Here is a 26,504-nt window from a genome sequence, read left to right as displayed (position 1 = left end):
GCTCTACTCACTAGATTACCATGTCCTCAAGAGCCTCTTATGTGGCTGTTCATGTATGTTTGCCTGACTCGGTAGGCTAAAAAAGTAAAAACTATTCAAGTTGGTGATTGGAGATTTCACTTTTTCAGACCAAGATTCTGACAATGTCATGCAAAAAAGCAATGTACCAATAATTTACCATTCCCTGAAATTACAAAAATGAATCCCAATTAAAAATGATGAAAATTCAACTACAATAGCTTTTCCAAATCTAGTAACTTACCGACTTTAATTTAATAACAGCATCTTGCAAGGCATCTTTGAATTCACCTGATATTAATGATGCAGCAGAAAATGTGAAGTTTTCCATAAAAATGAATGAGATGTAATATTTTAAAAAGTGATGCCAAGTTTATAGATATGCTAATATGAGATCATAGCATTTATAGTACTCTTACCGATCTGTTCACAGTAACATGAAGAGGAATAACTTTCAGGTTCCACCAATTTATCACTCATTGATGGAGTACTCTCCAATTTCTCCTTCACATCACTAGGCATTTTTCTTTCTCCTTGAGCAGAGTTGGTGTTCAAATACAATAATTGAGAAAACATATACTCTCTTTACAATAACATATTATTTCATATATACTATATTTTATTTAGGTAATCTACCGGTTAAGGCAGGTTTTTGGATGGACATAATTACTAATTTAATAATTTGTGACCCCTAGCAAAACACAACATCCTACTTTACATCAGGTCCCTCTTCAGCTCTGAGTACTTTCTTCCTCCCTTCATACTGTCCAACATCCCTATCCTGTTCCTTCCCTTTCCTCGTTTGCCTAACATTCTCCCCTCTATTACAGTCTTTAACATCCCGCTGCCGGTCAATACCCCCTTCAGCCACTTTTCCTGCCTCCATAGGATTGCTCCCAGCAAACCCCTCTCTTCGCCCACCATACCAAGTACTTCCTCGTTTGTTTTCTTCTCTGTCCATTTAACCTTCTCCATTCTTCTCGACACCCACATTTAAAATTTTTAACATTTTATAAATAAATAATATAGATATAACAATCATAGGGAGGAAGAGTAGACAGGGTATATGATCAATTAGAAGAAATGATTGCGGATGTTCCTAGAAGGAAACATTTGATAGTGATTGGGGATTGGAACACGTTGATATGCAAAGAAAGATATAGTATTGAAGTAGGGGACCACAGTTTATGAACAAAGGAGGACCTCAGGAGGGAGAAAGCAACAGTTCTGCAAGAGACATGGCGTAATCATAATGTCACTCGGTTTAAAAACCACAAATGCAATTACAAACCCAAAACCAAAATGCATTTACAAGAATGTAGCTGCTTTCTTAAGATGTAGGTACTTTAGGGAGATGTTAGCAGAATAAACATCAAAATTTAGGGGTGCATGAGTGAACTTATGCTCAATAATGCATTGCTTATTCTAACCATTGCATTCAAATACTCAAATAACATCAAAATATATATTAAACATGGGTACCCAGTACCTTCAATGAGGCAAGGTTTATGGGGTGTTAGGGATCACAAGTAATGAAATCAGCATACTGGAATTTAGTACACTAAAATTGATTACATTGAGGACTAAGAGTACATGCAAGCAAAATGAACAAACAAAATAGCAATCACAAGACTTGAACAAGAGACAGTTTAGCAAATGTGTTCAGCAATTCATTACATGGAATGTTCATTCCCCCATTAAAGTAATAGATATTTACCATTGCCTTCACCCATTATATTTTTCCAAATGTGCTCATCATATGCTATTTCTTTTGCTGGTGAAGAAAATGATAGAGCCTTTATTCTACAATTTAAATGTTGTAAAACCTTGATGCTCCTTTCAGAACTTATCGGCAAACACATTTCAACATCCTGAAAAGAATAAATACAAGAATATTTTGATTACCTAGTTAGAATATATATAATTACAATAAATAGTCACCTGAAGTTTGTGTGAGTGCACGCAGTGTTACATATTTTTAAAAATTTTAGGTTCACAAAGAAATTTGCATTGATATTATAGTCCTTAAAAAAGTGCAGCATAAAGGTACCTTTATGTTGCTAATTAAATTACGGAAGACTATTTTTTTAAACAAGCATGAACATTTTACTGCAATCAATTTGGGTTTTGAATTCAAAGATCACTGGAAAATGCAGTATGACAGTAACTTTTTTAAATGGAGTCATCGGGTAATATGAATCAAGTATAATATGCAATATAAAATACATGCAAGCAATATATGCCATACGTAAAATATAAAATATAGCATGAATACATGCAATATATAAATGTATGTACATGTATAATGTGTATGCCGGTCAAGGAGAATTACTTTTAAACTTTATAATTTGGGTTTTGAGGTTGAAAAGATAGTGTTAATTAAAGAATACCATATTCCACATGTCTACTGTGCAATTTTCAGCAATAAACTTGTTGAAAACCCATTTATTTCAACAGAAAATGCATTTGACACAATAAAGCATGATGTTGTTATGGAAAATTTAAACTAAGCACATGTTCATGGCACGGTGGTTGACTGGCTCAAAAGCTATCTGATAGAGGATCATAGAGTGGATTTCAGGGTCACAAATCAGTGTAAAGTTAAAGTTTTATTACTCCCGTCCACTTAAATCAATAACTGGAATAACAACCAAATATCAATGGCTGTTTGCCTGATTTAACTCATTATTAAAATACGATATCATATATTAACCTGACACATACAAATTTCAGTGAGGAAACTAATTCCAAAGCTTTAGGTATACAGGTATCCATAAGAACACATGCTAAGGTGCACATATTTTAATGCAGCGCGGAAATTTGACAGCACATCTCATATGCAAACAGCAGTCATGAACTAACCAGAGTGATGCATACTCTTTTGAGTGCACACCCTAGCTTACCTCTCTCGCTTAAATTACTTTTTTTCTTTCTTCACATATATGGTTACTTCCAAGAACTATTAAAAACATGGAGTGGGCCACTAATGGGTTCCCATGTACTTGTACACTGTTAACGAGTTATCCCCTGTACACACTAACAGAAATATCCCATTGGGAGATTTTACAAGAAGTGCATTAGGAATATTATTATTATTAATTTTTATTTACCAAGAGATCACAATACAAAAATACCAGGTGGGTTGTGTATGTACATGATATAAGGCACGTCAAAAAGGAGCAAAGACATAGGCTCAAGTAAGATACATAAAAGAAATGGTGCTCACAGTTACATAATGTTTGGCACAAACCCATGAACATTGGCAGTAACATGCACATGAAATATAAAATTCAGAAAAAATCATTGATTACCAACATGAATTGGACCATGACCATTGCTATAAACTGAAAGTATAAATTTACTGGTCGGGAATATTGTTGAGATATTCGTCAACCAAGGAGAAGGGGATCGAGATGGTGCGGGGGCTAAGGTACTGGCTTCCCACCCAGAGGGCGCAGGTTCAAATCCTGGCGGTGTTGAATATTTTTCCGAGGTGTCTCGATCCCTACATGATGTGCTTTGTGGAGGGCACTTTGGGTGAGTACGCTGTCCGTCGGATGGGACGATAAACTGTGGACCCCTTGGCGCCTTTCGTAAAGAGTAGGCTAATGCCGATGCCGGGTTTCTCTCCACCCTTCATCCTTTCCTGTCCATCCCCTATGGCGCAAATGACCTCAGTTGTCAGTCGCCTCCCCTAAAAACTACTACTACTACCAAGTAGAACATATTACGCTGTAGATATCTTTTTAATTTATGCCTGAATGCATCAGTTCCCTTTGTACCCTTGACATTTTTGGGTAGTTTGTTTTATATAATCTGATGCCCATTTCATTGTGTCCTAATTTCAATGCTTCAGTTCTTATATTCCCATAATAGATGTCATTCCTTCCTCTGATGTTATGATGATGATAGGCAGAGTTAAGAGAATAGTAGCCAATGTTATTTTTTATACATAGAACTAAAAACATAATGTAGATGCACAGGAATGGTAGCAAATTTAATTCATGGAAAATAGGCATTGATGAAGCATTGTGAGGTTTCCTGGTGATGATTCAAATAGCTTTCTTTTGCACTTTAAAGATGGTTTGAGAAATAGCAGCTGATCCCCATAATATTATGCTATAGGTTATATTTGAATAAATTTCCCCATAGTATAAATTGAATAGTACAGTTTTACTTGTAGTTAGGGTGGTGGTAAATAGGGTGGGATAGAGATACATACAAGGAAAGTAAAAGGGAAGCCAAAAACGAGTTCCCAATAAAGATCAGAATGTGGCATGATTGGTGAAATTGTGACTCTATGAGGCTGAAACTAATTACTGCTCTCCCAATTTTTACATGCTAGTTTTGGCATAGTCAAACCTTGATATCTGCCCCCATTGATAGCAGGTAAAAATTTTTTATGTTGAGTGAGCACACCAAACCAAGGCATACATGAAGATATTTGTTTGACGTTTGCACGAACCAAAGCTCATGTCAAATAATAAAATATAACCCTATTATGGCTCTAAATATATGAATATATACATATATATATATATATATATATATATATATATATATATATATATATATATATATATATATATATATTCTTTTTAAGGTAATCTAACGGTTAAGGTAGGTTTTGGGATGGACGTAATTACTAATTAAATTATTTGTGGCCCCTAGCAAAACACAACATCCTACTCTACATCAGGTCCCTCTTCAGCTCTAAGTACTTTCTTCCTCCCTTCATCCCGTCCAACATCCCTATCCTGTTCCTTCCCTTTCCTCGTTTGCCTAACATTCTCCCCTCAATTACAGTCTTCAACTCCCGCTGCCGGTCAATACCCCCTTTAGCCACTTTTCCTGCCTCCATAGGATTGCTCCCAACAAACCCCTCTCTTCGCCCACCATACCAAGTACTTCTTCGTTTGTTTTCTTCTCTGTCCATTTCACCTTCTCCATTCTTCTCCACACCTACTTTTCAAAAGCCGCCAGTCTATGTCTATCCTCCTGCTTCAATGACCACATTTCCACGCTGTACATAGCTATGCTCCATATCAAAGTTTTTACGTGTCTTTTCTAAACATCCTTACTCAACGTCCCCGTCATCAACTCCCTCTTCCTCGTGAAAGCCTCTTTGCCTAGCGCAATTCTTCTCCTTACGTCCCTACTACTTTGACCGTGTTGGTCAAAAACAGTACCGAGATACGTTAATTGTTCTACCTGCTCTAGTTTTTGCCCTCCTATTTCAATGTTAAGCTTAGCCTTTTTCTTTCTAGAAAATCGCATAACCTTTGTTTTATTGATATTCATTCTCATCCCATACCCATCGCACTGAATTTCCAATTCACTAAGCAATGCTTGCAGCCCCTTGGCTGACTGGCAAACTAAAGCTCGGTCATCAGCAAACCTAACTGATTTTACAAAATCCCCGCCCACTTTCATTCCTACCTCCAGTTCTTCCCTTGCCTCTTTGATCATTTCCTCTGCATACAGGTTGAACAGCAACGGTGATAATGGGCAACCCTGCCTTACACCCCTTCCTAACACTGCCCATCCTGACTCCCCGTTCCCTACTCGTACCTGAGCAGTCTGGGACATGTACAGGTTGCGGATTAACCTCCTTCCCCTCCAATCTATTCCTATTTTCTGCAATATACTCATTAGTTTTTCCCAGTTCACTCTATCAAATGCTTTTTCGAAATCTACGAAACAGGCAAATACCTCCTGGTTGTGTTCTATATTCCTCTCGATTAATAATCTCATTACCTCAATGGCATCACGCGTAGCTCTCCCCTTCCTAAACCCAAACTGATCATCCCCTAAGTAATCATTTGCCCTACTCTCTATCCTTTTGTTTATGATCCTGAGAACAACTTTAGCTGCATGGGATATCAAACTTATTGTCCTGTAGTCCTCACATGATGTAGCCTTTACCTTTTTCGGAATAGGAACTAAAACTGATCTCACAAAGTCTTCCGGCCAGATTCCTTCCTCATAAATACTACGGATCAGCCCATATAGCCTCTTCCTCCCACATTTTCCTAAGCATTTTAAAAGTTCTGCTGCTAGGCTGCAAGGAATGCTATCCACCCCCACGGCCTTATTTAGTTTCATCTCCCTTAATGCCCTTTCTATCTCATTTTCTAGTATGCCTGGGTCTAAGCTGTCTTCCTCTACATCATGCTCATTTTCTATGTCTAACTTTGTTGGTCTAAGCTTTTTACTATACAGTTCTTCTATATATTCCTTCCATCTCTCTTGGATCTTTCCTGCGTCAACTATTACCTTACCCGCCTTATCTCTAACTACTATCGTTGATCTCCCTTTCTCACTTCCCTATAAAGATTTAACTTTGCTGTACAGCGCACCGATTTCTCCCTTCCTCTGCAGACTTTCCATATCCTCGTACTGCGTCTTCCACCATGCTTCTTTTGCTTTATTTGTTGCCCGCCTCAATTTATTTTTTAATTCTTTGTACTTCATTTTGCCTAATTCTGTATTTATATTCTTCCATTTTCGCCGCTCATCCATCTTTGTAATCATCTCATCCGTGATCCATGGTTTCCTAGTCCTTTTAGCGTTAATGGTTCCAATAGTGTCTTTTGCGGCTTTAGACAACCCTTTCTTGATACTTTCCCATTTTTCTTCGATAGAACTTAGCTCTTTACCATCCTCCATGATTTCCTCTACCGCCTGTTTGTATTCCTTCCTTTTCAAACCATTTAATGCTTCTACATTCCATTTTATAACTCGCCACCCCTGCCTTATCTTTTTGAAACGGACATTACATTTCATAACAAATAAATTGTGGTCAGAGTCCACATCCACTCCCGGGAAGCTGTGCGAATTTATCACACTGTTCCTAAACCTGTATCTAACCAGGATATAATCTAGCTGATACCTTCCTGAGTCACCTGGCATTTTCCATGTATACCTGCGTCTTTTATGGTGTCTAAACCAAGTGTTGGTGATGACTAGCCCGTCTCCTGCAGAACTCAACTGCTTTCTCCCCGCGGTCATTCCTCGTGCCTAAACCGTAGTCCCCGACCTCGTCACCATCTCTTCCTTCGCCTACCGTCGCATTCCAATCCCCCATCACTATCAAATGTTTCCCTGCAGGAACACATGCGATTATGTCCTCTAACTGATCGTACATCCTATCGACCTCTATATGAATATATATATATATTTTTTTATACATATATATATATATATATATATATATATATATATATATATATATATATATATATATATATATATATATATATATATATATATACATATATATTTATTATATTTAAAATATATATATATATATATATATATATGCCGCAACCATAATTTTAAGCCGTGTTCCCTAAAATTCACCTTAAGCATATCAATAAGGTTTTACTGTATTTGATTGACCAAATGAATAAAAATCTTTCGTAAATGATTAGCTTTAATTTACTAATGCCTGAATTAATTTTTTTTCAAAAATATTATTGAGCTTAATTAGTCCTGTATCAACCTTAAAGATAAATATCATAGTATGCATTCCTCATTCTCAAAAAAATGGTGCAAACATCCCGGCTGATTCAATTATGAAAAATTTGGATAAACATAACATTTTAATTATTTATGTTGGAAATTTGGACAAAACCAGAGATTTTGTTAACTTACACGCTTATTTGAATGCTGACTCTCTAAAATGGTTTCCAAATCTTTGGTACTGCAATCATTTCTGAATGGCTCCTCTTGTTCATGAAATAAAATCATAATAATAAATGAGATAATTCAACTGTAAATAACAACTATACCAAAAACCCACAAGATTCTATTTATTTGTGGACTCAGTAAAGGTTTAAGATTATTTTTAGGAATGAAGGAGTCATCAATTTAACTGCCTGATACCTACATCTCTATCATCTCTTTCCTACCCAAAGTCAAGTCACATACATTAAAAACATATTTTAGATTTCTGGCTTTCCCAGCTATTACATGATGATAAGGTGGCTATTTATGGTAAGAAAACTCTAAGACTTTAGATAGGACTCTGCTTCCAGAGTTACCAGCAGATAGTTGTCACTAGGCTTCTGAAAAACTTCCAGTTCCCACAAAAAATAATTTTTATATCAATGGGGATAACTAAATGGCCAAAGAATTTCAGTCAAGATGAACAGTTCTATGAGATATCTATGATAGGGTATTTAATGGCATCTCAAAAACCCTGATTCCGACAGTGGAGAAGTGAAAGTAGTTGATGACAAAAACAAACAACAGCATTAGAGCCAACTTGCATTAGCACAACAAAATATGAAATGGAGCAAAAGGGTATAAGGCGGTAAGATAAGAAGAAAAATAGAGTGCAAAACATATTTATTATATTTAATAATTGACATTATATTTGAAGAAGAGTGAAGGGCTTCTAAAAGAAATGCTTCCATATTTAGGTTAATCATAGATCATGAAGCTTTGGCTTTTGAGGTAATGCAAAATTTGATAGGGCTGAGTAGTTTAGAGTAAATAACATAAAAATGTGCTCACCATTAGTGTTCAACTCTTTTACATAGAAAAACCTGCACATTACCAATTTTTGTTCAAATATTCCTTTGAAATAATACTTTTAATGTTTCTGCATTAGCTGGCCATTCACTTATCCAATCTATGGTTTCCAGCAGCCTTTTATTTACATCCACTCTTAGAGAGCCTGTCATCAACTCCCCTTCTTTATAAATGCCTCCACCTGAGTTGATTCTTCTTTTAACGTCTTTATTGCTGCATTCAACCTTTTCAAAACCGCTTCTTAAATAGGTGAACTGTTCTACCTGCTCTAGTTTATATCCTTAAAGTTAAATGCTTGTCCTTGGATAAATAAGTAGGAATAAAACGTCAAATCTTAAGTTACTTTTTTCTGAATAACCATGTGAGCAAGGACCCCAAGAATGGGTCAATAATTACACAATATTATTGAACAAGTATTTCACTTTTGGAAAACCACTTTGGAATCAATACATGTGTTATGATCCATAAGCTTCTTCTAACTTTTGTATGGGGACTTTAAATTTAGTATTAAGCCAAATTTTTTAATCATAGCCTATATTGGATAATTTTTTGGTTGAATGCCTTTTGAACTTAAGGAAACGGTTAAAATTTATCTGGCATAAAACAATGAAACCCATGCCCATACGAGAGACGTGCAAGAAGTTTTTTTCCAACTATTATGGTTTCTTTGTTTCATAAGGGATACATTTTTGAGAGTGCGATTATGCGGACATGTTTAAATATTAGAAAGCATTCATTCCATGATTTCCATCAGTAAATTAATTTATTTGATCTTTTGAAATACCTTTTTTATTTTTGTAATTGTGTAATTATGTGTATATATAAATACATGGGTATTCATTCATACACGCGTTAATACCTGGACAGTAAAATGACTGTATTCCCGGAGACTTTTGTCGACCACTCTGATTACTATCGCACCGCTTCATTCTTCGTGGAATTTCCTCTTCCAATCAGTTTGTCACTATCTGAATTAAAGACACATAGAAAACAACTTTGGGCGCCAACAATGCGGCATTTGAATTTGTATAACCAAGAATAACTTTTGTTTGCAGCTGCGAAAAATTGTCTTCTTATACTTCTTAAAAACCTTAGGTTAATTTTGAAATTCGATTCAGACCCAAATTTGGATGTAAGTGACGAGCTGCACTAAAATAACTCTTAATATTATAAAAGAGCTATATTTAGCGATTTGCATATCTGGTGAACAGAATGTAAATACCACGCTAAACCTAATGCCTCATACGATAACGAGTATTATGGATTCAAACCGTAAACAAACAAACATTCCGAACAAACATATGACATGCGATTGTGCCGCGCAAACGATAGAAGAGTAAAGAGGTCTGCAGCTTATCAGCCCGTACTTTACTACTTCCGCCGATAGCTACTATATATAATTTAGTGAACTTCTTGTGGACCGCTGGGAGTGACAGCAGTACCGATTTGGAAAGTGAATCTTTTGCATTTTTAGAATGGCATAACAAATATATACTTCATTGACACGTTTGTCACTCTCAGAAATTAAATTCATTTAGAAGTGTGTTGACGTCGTGGAATATTAAATTTCGCTATAATTCACTCAGAGCTTGTAAAGTTCCAGTAAGTGTTATATGTTTAAAATAGTACATTTTTATTTTATATTTTTAATTTTCTACTTCAAACAATATCTAGGCAACATAATGGAGAATCGACAGAGAGCACCACCCCTTCTGGGGAGAATATTAGATGTTGATGAAGCGTTAACAGAAAAGTTCTGCAGATACAGTAATCATATACCGCCCCTGAGGTGGTTGAAAAAGTATGCAAAATCGTTGGAGGTTGGTGTCATTTCCTCTGTCTGTGTATATACTTTTATTTGGTGTAATTTGGTAAATTTACTTTCTTCGACAGCTTGGCTTTTAAGGAGAGAACCCTACTAATAAATTGACATTTTTCAGTTAGAATTTTCACCTCGTTTTAGGTATCATGTCACGGGCTTCCCTGGTTTACAGGTGTAATTTTAATGATCGTGATATCTTCCAGTCCAGTAATGCACGAGCATCAAGTCAACTTACTGTTTGGTAAGAATTAATTAGACTTTTATTCATAAAAGCCAAGCGGATACAAGTTTTTAATGGTATTGTCTAGTATGGCCTGAATAATATGTTTGCAATTGGAGTAGAATGCAGTATTTTGAACAATCATTTTTTAAGTATATGTGGCACATTTAGGCATATGTGGCACCTTTGACATTTGCGTATGAATTTGGTTCCCTCAAATACTGAAATAAAAATAAAGCCTTATTATAATTTGGGATATCCGAAACGAGTTTTTAAAAATCAGTTCAGCCGGTATAAAAGCTATTTACTATGGGTGGAACAAACTTTTATACCTAATATTTAAACTAAAATAAATAGTTACTCAAAATTAAAATATAGTTACAATTTACAGAATTATAGAAAAGTTGCATTCAGAAATATTGTATTGTGTTGCAATCAAATTCTTTATTAAAGAGAGAGTGATATGTCGATAATTAAGAGTTAATTTATCCATATTGTAACTATAACAGTAAAATCACAAAATACATTATGAAAATTGTAATTCAGTATATCGGGACATAATGTTATTGGTTTAAGTTAGAGAATGCACCAATAACTATCTACAGTTTACTTATGTCTATATGTTTACCTTATGGGATACATTGAGGATTATCTATAAGATTCCAAGTAAAACAATGTTTTAAGATAATGTACAGAATTGCACCAAGTGGGAATTTTCATCTAAGGAATCAGTAATGTCTTCTATTGTTGAACAATGGTCTGCTTAATTCTGTAGGGGAACCTACTTGGGGAAAGGTATATAAAGCCAAAGTTACAGATCGATTGTGGATGTGAAAATTTACAAACCTGTACACAAAAAGCCGTTCAACTGAATTTATTGACTTTAATTTTAAGTCGAGTCATTTTATTTCTTCAATGTAGCAATTAAATCACTCTGTCTGATTAGAGAAGATGGTTAAGACAGCCAACACTGTAATTAGGGCATCACATTTCGAGATTTCAAAATCCACAAATGGGTGCTACAGCTAGACTAAGATGATCATAAACACCTTTGAGGGAAGGATCAGCAACGTATCAGAAAGGCTCATACTGAAACCTTTGCGGTTTGTATCGGAAGCCTTTGTTTTCGGCTGAGATCAGAGTATCACACGTTTAAGATAGTTTAAAGAGTGGCTAACATTTAATGCTCCTTTCATGCATAACAGTAAGACACTGAATATGAAACATACAAGCACTGGGTAAGAAGACAAGGAATGCCATGAGGCAAGCAAAATGCATGTAATGTTTTAAATGTGAAAGACACTATGTGTAATTTTAATTAATTTGGTTTGTTTGCTAATATTTTTAGCCAAAACATTTCAACAATACTGCTTTTTTGTCTTTCCTGTAGTAACAGGGTATTTACTTCTTTTCAGGTTTATTTGTCGATGTCATCCTAGTCGCCATTATTAAAGCATATGTGAGAAGACGAAGACCTTTGAAGAATCGTGGGGATATGTTCGCCACTTTCAGTATTGATAATTTTTCTTTTCCATCAGGTCATGCATCCAGAGCTGTTATGGTGGCTTATTTTTTTACCATGTTATGTCCTTTGCCATCATTTTGTGTTTTTCCATTGCTCATGTGGGCTATTTCAGTATGTTTGTCTAGAATATTATTGAACAGGCATTATCTTTTGGATGTTATAGGAGGTGTTACTCTTGGATACCTAGAAGGAATAATTTTGAGTATCCTTTGGTTAAGCGAAGGTTTATCATGCTATTTGATCTCTTGGATGTCTTCCACGATGTATGATGAGGGCTAAGAATTATCCAATTACCTTTAGGAATATCAATTATTTTTCTCGCAGGGAGAATTACCATAAATGTGTAGGATGAGTTTAATTGTCCTATTCAAGTGCATAACTTGTGCCTGCTGACTAATAAAATGTGTGTATTTATATTGTCTTTTATTTCTGTTATCTATTTGTTAATTTTTGGATACATTACCTAAGGGGGGATTAGGGTATTAGCTTCCGATATTGACTTGAATAACCCAGATGATGTTAAGATTTAACATTCCATTTCCTCACAATACCTCTAGCCACTAATCAAATCCTCTCCGAATGTTCTCAATGTACTCCTTTATTCCCTTAGGGTGTTCATTAATTTGTATTCCTCTTTCTCCATCTTGTATTAGCCACGTATGCATCTTGTTTACAATCAATGTGCATCCTCTTTCCTCAAGGGCAAGATTTTTGGATGCTTGATCATCTGCAAATCTGATTTGAATTCCTCTCTTATTTGCATTCCAGTCGATTTACCCTAATAATTATGAATTTGTGTTCAAAATACTTTTTATTAATTGTTTGTTAACATAATAAGAACAAATATTTAAGTAATTTGAATTGGGAAATCAATTCGTAGGAGTATGCGAAGTTACGAAGACCAAATAACAATTTTCAGTTTTATTTAAATTCAGGGTAAAAAAGAACTCTCAGCTGTTTTACTTGCAAAAATCTATTGGATATCTGGCAGAATGGTTTTTGCATCCTACTTTTATTTGTGGGAATCAAAAAAAATGTTTTTTTTCCTCTAGCCCTGCTTCTAAATTGTCATTCAAAATGACAGTCTTTAGTTAGGATGAGAATACCAAACATGAGTTGCAATTGACTTTTTGGTGTCATTTGATGTTAAAGTATAAAATTTCACCTTCTATTATGCCTTTTCTAATTCCAACCTGAGTATAGTGTGCACCATATGATTTGTGAGCTGTGTAATTTTCGGCTACCAGAACTTGCAGGGAAACCATAGGCGATGCATTGACAGGATCTGCCTTTAAGCTCATTATTGGGTGAACTCTACCATAACCTATCAACCCAACCTTGGGTTTGATAACTGTGGTTACGTTTCATATAATGTATGCAAAAACTCCACAAATATCTAATCCATTCTTGTTTCATCAAAATGTGCAATCAAATATGATAAATTTGTCAGAATCAGCGAATCATCCCTGGCATTTGACCGTCTTTTAACATCTGCGAATAGTATATGAGAGCATCTGCAATTTCTCCTGAAAAGTCACTAAGTTATAGTCTGGAGCAGTCAATTGGAAGAAACAATGACTAGGCCCTTCAAAATGCTATGGAAATAATCTATTCTCTTGTAATGTGCAGGGGTTGAATAGCAAGACTCACCCTCTGGAAGCAATTTCTCGAGATCTTGTGATGCTGTTCTAATAAGTGAGCACTAGCTATTGAGTGAAGAAATTCTAGTTCTTCATTTAGAGGTCTTCAGTATCATCTCCAAATATTATCGGACAAAATACAAGTTTGGTGGAGTTAAAAAATAAATATGCTAAAATGCATATCTACAATTATGTTATAAAACAAAGAGAGCATTGACAATGATTTTAAATATTTCCCTGCCATCCTAAAAGTTCTTTTGTAGGTTGAACCTTGCATTATTATGCATTTATCATTGCTCACCCATTTGATTTACAGGGTCCATACAATAAGTATCAGGACTGGTTCCAAAAATCAAAACTTATTGCAGTTATCATTACAATTACTTAAGTCTTCAAAATACATTTATCCTGCATCGAAACTCTTAGTTCGGCACATCTGCCACTCGTCAAAAGCCCACTGAATGTCGGTTTCCGGAATACTGTTGAGAGCCTTTGTCGTCGCCAATTGAACTGCCTTGATGGAGTCAAAGCGGTATCCTTTGAGCTATCCTTTGAGGTAATAATGTTGTTGAGAAAATCCTACTCTTCCTGGACGTAGTCTGAAATTTCCACCCGAGACAGTTTTTGCTCCTCGCTCAAAACTTTCGGCACCAGCTTCGCGCACACTTTCCTCATCGCAAGATCCTCTGTTACAATTGTGTGGACGGTTCCGCTGAAAGGCTGGTCTCCTCACTGTAAGGGCGATGGTTAAACGCCTGTCAGAGTCCAAAACCTTTTTCACTTTTGCCACCTGAGCATCTGTTCAAGCATTCGACGCGGTGCTTGTATTCGGCGACCTCCCGGCATGTTGTGTCACTCAAACACGGCGATAGGACCTTTGTCACTCAAAAACTCTTGTGCAGCTTAAGGCATCATCCCCATAAGCCTGTTTAATGAGTTCAAGGATCTCCGATGTGGATTTCCTGAGTTTAACACAAAACTTCACAACGTAGCGTTGCTTGACGGTGCGCTCCATGCTGGCATGACGACACCACCAACAATCACACATCACAAAAATTCCACCTCCTATCTCAACGCATGCCCGGAGGCAACTGAACTAAAGTGCGCCTAAGTGGTGGGGGACCCCTCTACGGGTCTGACCCCCATCCACAGCTCTGTTGAGGCTACAGCGAACCAGTCATGATACTTAAAATGTGGACCTTGTATTTTTGTCATCACTTATTGTTACAGTACAACAAGCTTTTGCAAAAAGTGCAGATACTGATCTATGGTGATTTAAACATAAACCAGCCAAAGACCATATAAAAAAGTATGGCACTCATGAATATACTGGCAGGCCTGGGTCTTCACATAGTTAATTTGGATCCAACTCAGATTATGGCCTTATAATCCATGCAATTAGCACTGATCTTTACTGACATCTCATGGCAAACACTTAAAATTGATTTCTCAGATTACTTGGTATAGATATTCATACGAAAACTCATCATATGGTTCAGGTTCCCACATTTTGGCTGGCATAAAAGTTCTATCATGCTAACTTTAAAAGAGTGGGTAATAGATCGATTAATTCAAGAAGAGGGTGACTGAAGTTAAAAGATTCTGTAGGAAGCTCTTTTATCCAAATATGCCATTCTGTATTAAGGTTAAGAAGTTTTAAAATGCACATTCAACAAATTGTAATGCCATATTCGTCAGGCTTCAAAGGTATATTGTTATCTAAAAGGACATCTACCCCTAAAGACACCAATTGCTCATTAATTGTCAAATTCTCTCTATGGGACATATTGCTTTCCTTGGTTATTACTTACTTTATATGTCATGAATAGGAGCAAGATTATCATTTTTCCTTGCTCCCTGTCAGTACTGTTATCATTGCAAAGTGCAAAAATCAAACCTTTTTTGATCCATTGTCGCCCAAAAAATAAGAGAACCATCCCATATAATTTTCCTCAAAGAGAATCATAATTGGAATAGTTGGATTTAGAGTGGCCAGCGGTTAGCATTAGTCCAAAAAATGTGTGCACCACCTGACTGTAATATGGCTTCCTTGGATTCTCATGTTTTTCATCAGAAATTTCACAAACATCCCATCTCAATATTAGTAACATTCAATGTAGCAACAACTTTGGAGTCATTTTTGTGGATAAGAAATGAATCTGTGGGGTTCCCAATTTGCACTCTTGGGTGAAGTAACACTTTACCCATGGGTTCTTTGATATTGTTTGCACGTATATGCCCAATACAGGTAGGAAGGTATGATCAAGCTATTCGACTCTTATTCATGCACTTGACCAATAGCCAGCTCTTCATCAGTGTCTGACTCTTCTTGAAAATTAGTTACTTTTGATACCTCACTTCCATAGTCACTCTGGGAGTCAGTTGATTCATTATTTACTTCAAATCGCCATCCAAAGAATTTCCCAAAATTCCTTAATTTTGTAACAGCTAATCTTTGACATCCTGTCGAGCAAAAATAAGAATATTATCGAGGGTAAGCATTATTCCAGTTAGTTTGTGAACAAATAAATTATTACCTTTCACATTTCAATCATTACCTTGAAACGCATTCCGCTCTAGCACCAGGTGACACTGAATGGGGAGAACCAAGAACAGCATTCCTCTTACTCTACATGAACTTAGGTGAACATTATGTAAACTAATATTACTATAGGTGTATAATAATTTTGGATAAAGTAGCTTGCAGAAATAAAAATGCAAATATTATTAGTAAATATTGAATGAATCTATGTTCTTACATAGAGAAAACATTGGTAAAAATTGCTGGACATAAATATAAAAGAAATACTGCAATATTCTTCAAATAATGAAATAGTGGATTGTTAAAATGTCCTCAGGCTACTCCCTCTTTGCTGCATATGTGGTAAAGCCCTTACTGCAAGATCATGAGCCTGCTGGATTTTTATCCCACAAATGAGTTAGGGAGAAGTAGAAGAAATGAGATAGGACTTACACAAACAAAGAGTAACATTTTGCTAATTGAAATGACTGGATGTGCAGAAGCTAATGCAAAGACCATACCTTACATTGAATTCCCGTGAAGTTTGAGGGACAGCAAGTTGAAAAGCTTGTATTTCAAATTCCACTTTAAATTAAATAGAGAAAAGGATATACACTGAAATATATAATCAATATGGTGACAAAGAAGAGAGACACATTGAATGTTGTACCACAAGTCCCAAATAAAAATTACCCAGCTTTCCATAAATGAGAAAAAAAAATTTTTTTAATTTTTAATGAAGCAAAAATTGTTGAATCTGCCTCCTGATGTAAGCATAACATTAGACAGCCAAAAATTCTTGAAGAATTACCATTTCAATAAAAACCTAAGTTGGAAAAAAATGAAAAATTGGATCTGAAAGACTCCTGTTACCTGAATTATGGTTAATGTTGTCCTTTTTTTTTGAATGCCTCCTTGGAACCCACAAAGAAAAGAATAACCCTGCAATCATTATATTCTTTTCAGTAGTAATATGGTATAACGCTTCCTCCTGTCTTTCCTAAATACAAACTTGATTGTTTTTTTGACCTTTTTTGGATGATTCCTACTACTTATTTGCCAAAAAATTGAAATTACGATCCCAAAACATAAGTCAATAGCCTGATATTAATCACAATTGAAAAACTATATGATTATCAATGCTAGCAACACTAATGAACATCATTTCAATCTCCCTTACTCAATTTTTCAAGAATACCCCATTTGGTACATCATGGTAACTAGCACCTTGCTTCTACAAACAAACAAAAAATCTTTGTTTTCAAAGTTATTGTGGATGCAATAATAATTACTACAGCAATATAGAATAGGCATAGGTTTGTAAGGTTATTCAGGCAACAATAAAGTAATTATAGATTGAAAATTAAAGTATGCACAGATTGAAGGCTATTGAGATGTGGTAGTGGGAGAATAATGAAAAGATGAGATGGGCAGAGGAGAACAAATGGATAACTAGTAGGGGAAGAGAAAATACAGTTAGGAGTTTGAGGAAGGCAGGAAAATTGGATGTAAGAGATATTGAGAGGCAATACGATGCTAAAGACTGTCCTGTTTATGAAGAAGATTGAAGAATACTATATACTGAATTAACCTATAGAGTAAGGTGGAGACTGAAAAATGATTGGCTTTATTATTTGCCAGCCTACATTTTAAGATACGCATAAACATAACACCCCCCATTTCTTAGCTGCATCTAACGAGAAAATCTGACACCCTACATTACATAATATTTCATCAATTCTACATTCTTCATTGTACAATAAGCATATCCTTTTCCTCTGCTTCTGTTACAAAACAATGGTAAACAAATGGCAAACATAAAATGCCTAAAGCAGCACTTCACGGTTAACACTTTTCTTGATAGATTATATAGCTACTTTATTAAATAGCAAAATGCCAAGTCTTCAATTGTCTACACACTGAATATAATTCACTTAACTAATAATTTACACGTTGAAAATAAGGTGGTACTTACCAGGACTTTACTAAACTATTTATATTACAAGTATTCAAATGAAAGCCTCAAAGTCTGTCGTACTTAATTTCATCCATACATGCACTTTGTCAAATAGTATTATTAATCCCTATAGTTCACACTGAGTATCCAATTCGACTGCGGTGTTGTCTCAACCCACAGCCTTCCTCCTTCGAAGTGGGTTGTTCCAACCCACAGCCAGCCTTCCTCGAATGCCCCCATTTTCAGAATCAATGGTTTTCATAAAGTGGTCCCATGTCTTGCATAATATTCACATAAAAAAAATTCCTTTGCATTCACCATCAAATGTAATCAAGTATTCACAATGGAGCATTGGCTGCAATTAGTGGAGTCTACTTATTGGTCATCAAACCTATCACCTGTTCATTCATTTGGACAGAGACCTTCCTTGGAATATAGAACCTCATGTGGCAATCTATTTTGACTGCGTCAAAAAACCATGCCCATAAGATGTGTCGAAGTGTCCAGGCTAGACATTTTAACATGGAGAACAGTTTACTAAGGATCCATTTAAATTCCCATGTTGATGAATCCATATGCAACATATTAGAATAGAGAAAAGAAAAACTAAAATATGACATATTGAAACCATGAAAATGATGGAGTGTATTGTTTTTACTGTATTTCTTTTCTATGCAGATGTTTCTATCTATTACAACACCAGCCTCGCAGAAAACAATAACTGTTTAAAAAGAGGTTACGGAGCTCTAAAATTTTATCTAGATACCACAGATAATGTTGGACATACACATTGATTTTCAGTACAGGGAATGCAAAAGTAATAAACAACAGACAAGTATATTAGGCTCAAGAAAATAGTTATTGGTATTTCAAATGGAGAAGAAAATTTAACGGCTGCTGATAATAATGTATTGACTAGGAAACAAAGTCTTATTTATTTAGGACACTAAAGGTTATAGTTAGGAGGATATTTGCATCATTGCTGATTTAACGTAGAGCATGAAATCACAAGAGCATTCTATTACATAGTAGCAATAATATTCAATGACCTCAGAAAAAAATTAGGATTAATTATATACCAATTTCAAACAAATTCTAAGCCTATTTAAAGATACAACTTTCCTTCCTCACCAAATAAATGTAAATATTGTGAATTAAGCTGGAAAGCCTCTAGATGAAAGGCTTACCTTGTTACCTATGAATTAATATCAAAAACAGGGAAAAATTTATTTCGACAATAGAACCAGATAAATAATTCTATGGACTTAAAATTACAGGGTTTGGGGAATACACTGTAATTTTAGCTAATTAGCTTTCAATTTGCCCTAATATGAAAAGAGTAGACAGGATAAATAAATGGTGAACCGAGTCAAACTTACCTTGGGATAAACTATATGCACTCTCAATGATACACATGATTGGCTTTTCTTTCCTAGTTGTGGTAAAAATGAATTTTGAAGGTTACAGTAGTATAAGGCTATGCAGTACAAGACTTTGCTGTTGGGTATCAATGCATAAATACTTATGAAGATATTGAACATTGAACCTAAAAAAACTACTAGCTGAAGTAGAAAAAGCATGAAACTAGTTTCCTAGTAACAAATTATGCTTTTTTAATACTTACGTGCAATGGAATGCTTACATAATGAAATGAAATCTTGAAATAACTATTTGAACAGACTGCCTTATAAAAAAACTACTAGCTGAAGTAGAAAAAGCATGAAACTAGTTTCCTAGTAACAAATTATGCTTTTTTAATACTTACGTGCAATGGAATGCTTACATAATGAAATGAAATCTTGAAATAACTATTTGAACAGACTGCCTTTTGTGTAATCATTCTTGAGGTTTTCACAAAGCCACCCATACGAAGTAATCCAACAGGACATCTAAATCTATAGTTTTTATCAGTAAGAGCAATTCAGTTCAATGTGAACTAGGTTGCAACATTAAGTTTTGTAGGGCTCTACTCAGCTGGAAGAAATTTCACTAGCTAAACAAATGAACACACTTAGCTACTTATAAACAAAATATAATACTTCATAGTGGGTCATGGTAGTTGAGAGGTAGAGCATTGCACTACTGACTGGAGAGCCCAGGATGGCCTCTCTAGGCACCCTGAGCTCCAATCCTACTGCGACTTTTTGGGTGCCAGATCTTCCTTGGAAGCCACTTTAAGGAACTGTCCCCTTAATTCGTGAATCTTGCATGCCATTGGGCTTAATACTGGGTGAACCACCCCTCTTGAATCAGCCTTGTGAAACTTCGAAACCACATTTGGACCATTCATTGTATTTCTTTAAATATGACTAGTCTTGAGAATTATCACCCAATCCACCAATTAGATACTTTCATGTTAAAATCGAATCTGTCAGCAGGCTTAACTTAGCAGACATAAGTTCATTGGCCCATTCCAATTTCAGGCCAATAATATAGGTCATGATAAGTGCATTGCTGATACAAGACTAGATTTAGAAATAGGATTATAGTTTAAATATTAATACGGATTTAAAAATTAAAATAAAAGATCAAATTGTTTTCAGAATTTAATGACAGTTTATAGTATCATAGGGTAGAGTGAGTAGATTATTGGGATGATAGGGCGTTACACCATGAAAACCTAGATTAAGCCATCTGTAGCACCACCAAGCTGCCATCATATTAATACTTTAATTCGGCTTGGAAAGTTTACTTTCGTTTTTTACATGCACAAATATTAACTACATATCCACAGTTAACATTCATCAGGAATTATATAAATATTACTTCCAAGCAATTACCCAAGCTCTGATTAGTCATTACTGTACTAAAATGAATCATCATATTTTGCCACCTCTTCCCAACTGAACAAAAAACAACAATATTCCAATTACAAATTTTTTTTTATAAATAAATTAAATAAAAATAAATATACACATTTAAAACAATAATTAGCTAGGAACATGTTACTTTTCCATGATTAAAGCTCTTTACCACATGGTAATTACTTGCAATAAGAGTGCATTTATAGTGGGTGAAAAAAAATTAGTTTTAGCGAGGTCATTAGACTTGACAAGTCATTTTTGGTTTAACATATTAACACACAATTGATGCACACAACAACCAAATTAGACAACACTAACCTTAGCATAAATTAATAAACTTAACATTAATCACAGTTGAGTATTACTGTATCAATTATGAATACATTTGCAAAGAAAGCCATTGAGTTAAGGGGATGGTCGAGGTTAATAATTAATAAATTATTATAAATACATCACAAGACTCCTGGTAACATCATTAATACTTAATGCACTCTGGAATGAGCATTTTTACGATAAATTACAAATCATGAATGTAGTATTATTAATATGTTTTGGTAAAATTTATCCAAATGTTGGTCAATGAGTTAATGGAAAATCTATAGCACCCTTACTAAGAATATGATTTGATTGCAATTAGTGAACAAACTATATCACGAATATATTAACTTACTGACACACCAGGCACTTTGTTTATTGAGGATTTTTTGATGAAAGTAAAATTTTACTTTGAATTATTAATAAAATATTTTATTTTATTTGCTCACGACTTTGTTTAGCATAAGTAATAAATATATAGTATATTTTTTTACAGAAACATTTGGCATGATTCATTCATGATATCTAAATTGTTGTATTATCAAAAACGACTAGCACAGCAATATAAAAAAAAAATCAAACAGCTATATTGATGTCAGTCAAAAAAAAAACAATGAAATGTACTAGGGAAAAAAACTTTCAAATAATTTATGGTGTTTCCAGCAATGTAAATAAAAGGGTTTTCACAACTCAATGGCTTTTCAAAATACTGTGCGTATGAGGAAATTTTAAGTATCATATGGGAATACTAACAAACCTAACAGAATTAACAAGCAACATTTCAGTAGAACTTTAGCACCAAGGAGAATCAACTTTAAAACAATCTGAAGCTGATGATTCTGAGCCATAACAAACATTATAATCACAATTCAGGGCATAAAACTACCATCATTTGGAATGATGAAAATTTGGAAAACATGAAATACTTTTTTTAAAGTAACTTTTAGATGTTGTACAATAGTCTGGCCTCAAATTGTATAAAAGTAGCAAAATGATTACCAGAAATTGCCCCATGCCTTTTTTTTCCAAGCATAGGAATTAATTATTGTAATTGGTAAACAAGAGCACACAAAATTTACCACAATGGCTCATGGTGAAATTTCAAATCTCGCTTGACCACAGCATGAGGGTCGGTATCCACCACTTGTTGGGCACAATTGGCGGCAGCATTTGTGTTGTTAATCAGTTGGATGTTCTCAACTTCTTGACTCAGCTCCCTCTCTGGTGTTTTACATGGTGACGACGTGAGTACCTTATCCTGATAGGAAAGGTTTCCATTTGTAGTAGAGATTGGAGCTTGCTGAGTGCTTTCCTGTGCTATGGTGCCATTTTCTGGGGAAATAATTTTGTTTTCAGTGGCTCTTGGAAGCTTTGGTGTATGTTCTCTGCTGGAATGTGGAGTACTTTCCTTGGTAACAATAGAGAGCTGAACATCTGGCTCCAGTTTGTCGTTGAGCTGGTTTTGAGGCTCTAGGTTAGGTGTGCTGGAAGCCAAGAATTAACCTCACATATGGAGCCATCACAAGATGAACCATATTTATACAGTGCCATTATTACATTTACTCAATAAATTACATACTCTGATGATATAAATAAGAGATGAACTATAAAACATATTAAACAGTTAATTAAAAGTTGAATTGTAAAAAGGATTAAACAAAAACTCAAATATAAAAAACCGAGAAATAACTCTATATTTTTGGGAAGAATGAAAGCTTCGGTCTAGGACAATATACTTCAGAGCTTATTCCAATTCCTCCTTAATATTTACGGCTAAAGAAGAAAATAAAAGAAACAAAAAGAAAAAAATAATATAAAGTCAACCATAACAAAACGACGATACCCATAGTAAAATAATAAGAGATTTACCTTAAAGGTTGATTATTAGCCAAATTTGCAGAATGTTGCAATATCTGACCAATACTGGAAATTGGTCTTTGAGCTAATAGTGGTGCCTTCCAGTTATATTGCTCCGGGACCCTCTGCTTTGCTTCACTTTCACGGCTATGGGGAATCATGATGAATTTCAATATTTTTACTTATCCAAGATTTTATGCAACTTTAACAATGATTTTCTAGTAAATCTTACACGTATATATATTTTTAAAGAATATCTCACAATCTATATATATATTTCCAAACGTTTTATAATTTAATTTAGCAACACAAGGCATGTTATGATGATGTTATTAGGTTCCAACCAACCTCATTACTTATAAAATGTATTCATGCTAGAAAATAAAATTAGTATGCCAAGCCTAAATATGCTTCTCTGGTTATGCCTAAATTCATGCAATATGAAATATTTACTTAAAATAAAAGTAGAACTAACGCTATGTTACAGCAATTATAAATATACCTGCTACTGCTGCAAGATGAATTTGTAATTCCAGCTTTGGGTGAATATACATGCTTAGCTTCAGAAGAATTGTTAGTATTTCGTGTATGTGATGGCGAATCTGCCAAATTTAGGAAAATTAGACAATGAGAGCATATTCAAATGAAAACTACAACTCTTGCCATGTATTTTGCTTACCTGATATATACTTAAAAAATATGTCATACACTACGAAATTATTCATTTGAGGTATTATCGTTTCCAAGCCATAGTGTTTTTTTAGGAAGGAAAGGAATTTTTGTGATGGTCTATCAATTGCCAGTTGTCCCGCTGACAAATTTTCTTTCTGAAATACAAAACCCATTTAATTACAATACTTATTACTCTATATTACAATGTAAAACATGACAAGAAAGGTTAACACACCTGAAGCATGTAATCAAACAATTTCTTTCCACAACCCATTCTCTGCTTGCTCTCATGCACATAAAAATCTAGTATGCATTGTGGCACTATTTCATGATGAGCTCCAGTCTGATCAAATACATACAACTTCTTCCTTCCAGTTTTTAACATTCCAACAACAGTACCTTTACCGCTGGTATAAAAGAAGTTAAAATTTAATAACTCACTTGGACACACAAATTCTAAATATTTAATTATGTTACATAAAAACTTCTAATGACTCACTCTTTCCCATTCTTATCGACCAACATATACACAATTTGATCCGAATTCTTGAGGCGATCTCCAGTGGTAATGGCCACATTCAGACCTTGAGCAGCAGCTGACGCTTTGCCCATAGCATCCAATATTGTAGATATGTTTTCCTGGCAATTCCTGGGTAATCAAGTAATCAACACATCCTTAATGATGAGAAGTTGAAGCAAGGTGTTCCACTACCAAATAATTATTATGTGTCGGGTCTTTCAAATAAATCAATACATAAAACCTTTACTGGCAGCCGGTACTAATAACGTTAATGCAAAACTCGTAAGGCAAGTCAAAATAAAATTAATCATCTGGTATTATAAATAAGATGAAAAACAATAAGATTCAGAACTAAGCAACAGAGACCGCCAAGATAAACTTCCTCGATACGAATTGCGAAAAACATTATCACGGTAAATGAAACTAACGGCCATTGCAGAAACATGATAAACAGTAAAATTATTAAAACTGACGTAAACTTAACCGGTAAATATTTCCTGAAACAACTCACCATACAGTTCTTCTGTCTCCAGTATAACCCTCTGGCAGTAAAGCATTATCGATCTTGGTTATTTCGTACTGAAGGAAATCATTCACCACAAAAGGAAACTCCATTCCTATAGAAATTGCTGAAACTGTCGATCCCAAATAACGATACCTAGTTGATACAGTATTCTTGTAACGAAATATCACATTTGTTCAAGTCTGTCTCTCCTGTGCCATGGTCACCGCTGATCTTCTGGGAACAACCGCAGTCGATTGGTGTCGACGGCAACGACTACTGGCGTGTACTGGCGGTCGGAAGAACTAAAATCCTTAAAAACTACGTCACATGAAGAAAAAATGGCGGTGACTTCACCTACTGGCAATGTTAAGAACTAATATCACCGCGGGCAAATACCTGCTGAGCCTGAGAAATTCGAAACAAACGTTAGCAAAAGCTCTAACGATTCTGTTTATGCTTTTTGTTTTATCGTATTCCAATATACTCCAAATGCGCAATGAATGCGCATTTCTTTGCATAGTGCTTTTTGTTTCCTCAACTTTTTGCTTCTCTAGTGTTTACGGTTTGTTTCTCATGTGTGAAACTGTGTAACGGTTTATGGCTTCCGGTGACTGAAGTGTTTTTTCTTTCTTTTCACAAATTGAGGTTCAAATAATGTGTTTCGGATAACTGAAGAGGATTATCATAGTTCAATAACAAGCAAGGATATATCACTTTAGTCAGGGTTAAATATTCTAAATAAAGGGGAGGGCAGTTAACTGGTTATACGATTGGGAAGTAGGTATTCGAGTGTTGGGATTGAGTTAATGCTAATAGGATCAGCAATTGATTACACGAATAAACAGTCACCATAGGAGTTGTTAGAGTAACATGGTAATTAGCAGATGAGTAGCGTATGGATATTTCTCTAAGTCCAATTGTCAAACCGAAGCACAGCTTTTTATCCCTTTTATTTTCGAGATTCATTCATGCCAAAGATAGTGAAAACCATTAAACATAATGCTGCTGGAAATCCGAAATGTTAATGTATTCGAGCAATCCGATAAACAGGTCGCCGTGTGCAAGTTACGCATGCTTATATCAAAATTTCTTTTCTTAATTGGCGGAACGAACCCTACACCGCACCTCTCGCATGCATGAAAACCAAGGCTAATATCTTTTAATTCAATTTTCTACGCTGTGTGCCACTGTCTCGCCTTTTCCAAATATCATTGCAAAGGGTGGATTCTATTTTTATAGCAGAATTTTCTCCATCCTTTACATGCAGCCAAGGATAAAACGGAATTGTGTTTGGATGGGATGGTGCGGCGGCTAACGTACAGGCTTCCCACCATGAGGGCCCGGGTTCAAATTCCGATCCCTACTTGAGGTGCTTTGTGGAGAGCACTTTGGGTGAGTACGACGTCCGTCGGATAGAACGTTGAACTACTGACCTCTTGGCAACTTTCGACAAGGGTAGGCTAATGCAGATGCCGGGTTTCTCTCCACCCGTCCTCTCCCATCCGTCCCTAACGACCTTAGTCAATGTAATTGTCAGTCTACTAATTACGTACTCTGAGTCAATGTAAATAAAGTCAGCGTAAATGACCT

General features: G+C 35.1%; 2 protein-coding genes and 1 long non-coding RNA gene across 6 annotated transcripts; 1 reads left to right on the top strand and 2 right to left on the bottom strand.

The window, feature by feature from the left end:
* Positions 1–1,744: 1,744 nt before the first annotated feature.
* On the bottom strand, positions 1,745–9,620 carry LOC139690980 (uncharacterized). Its single transcript, XR_011701546.1, has 3 exons — positions 9,416–9,620; positions 7,675–7,748; positions 1,745–1,889 (listed from the first exon to the last, which is right to left on the bottom strand). It is a non-coding gene; the product is annotated as an uncharacterized lncRNA (long non-coding RNA).
* A 264-nt stretch (positions 9,621–9,884) lies between these two features.
* On the top strand, positions 9,885–12,537 carry LOC139690239 (polyisoprenoid diphosphate/phosphate phosphohydrolase PLPP6). Of its 4 annotated transcripts, none has more exons than XM_071587567.1 (4): positions 9,885–10,006; positions 10,232–10,376; positions 10,520–10,619; positions 12,014–12,537. In XM_071587567.1, the coding sequence occupies exons 2-4, from the start codon at positions 10,239–10,241 to the stop codon at positions 12,400–12,402; spliced, it is 627 nt and encodes a 208-aa protein (XP_071443668.1). In that variant the 5' UTR covers positions 9,885–10,006; positions 10,232–10,238; the 3' UTR covers positions 12,403–12,537. The 4 variants fall into 4 exon arrangements, with proteins under 4 accessions (XP_071443668.1, XP_071443670.1, XP_071443667.1 ...); XM_071587569.1 differs by having other exon boundaries at positions 9,885–10,009; positions 10,231–10,376; XM_071587566.1 differs by having other exon boundaries at positions 9,885–10,096; positions 10,231–10,376.
* Positions 12,538–20,774: 8,237 nt separating this feature from the next.
* On the bottom strand, positions 20,775–25,189 carry LOC139690272 (alpha-tubulin N-acetyltransferase-like). Its single transcript, XM_071587620.1, has 7 exons — positions 24,921–25,189; positions 24,389–24,538; positions 24,125–24,296; positions 23,897–24,044; positions 23,720–23,819; positions 23,230–23,364; positions 20,775–22,844 (listed from the first exon to the last, which is right to left on the bottom strand). Exons 1-7 carry the CDS (start codon positions 25,022–25,024, stop codon positions 22,436–22,438), a joined length of 1,218 nt encoding a protein of 405 aa, XP_071443721.1. The 5' UTR covers positions 25,025–25,189; the 3' UTR covers positions 20,775–22,435.
* Positions 25,190–26,504: the final 1,315 nt, after the last annotated feature.

This window comes from Hetaerina americana, unplaced genomic scaffold (genome assembly GCF_022747635.1).
Source record: "Hetaerina americana unplaced genomic scaffold, ioHetAmer1.1.p SCAF_3, whole genome shotgun sequence".
Classification (NCBI taxonomy): Eukaryota; Metazoa; Arthropoda; class Insecta; order Odonata; family Calopterygidae; genus Hetaerina; species Hetaerina americana.
The sequence above is the reverse complement of the archived record's forward strand: the minus strand, read 5'-3'. Positions and strand labels throughout refer to the sequence as shown.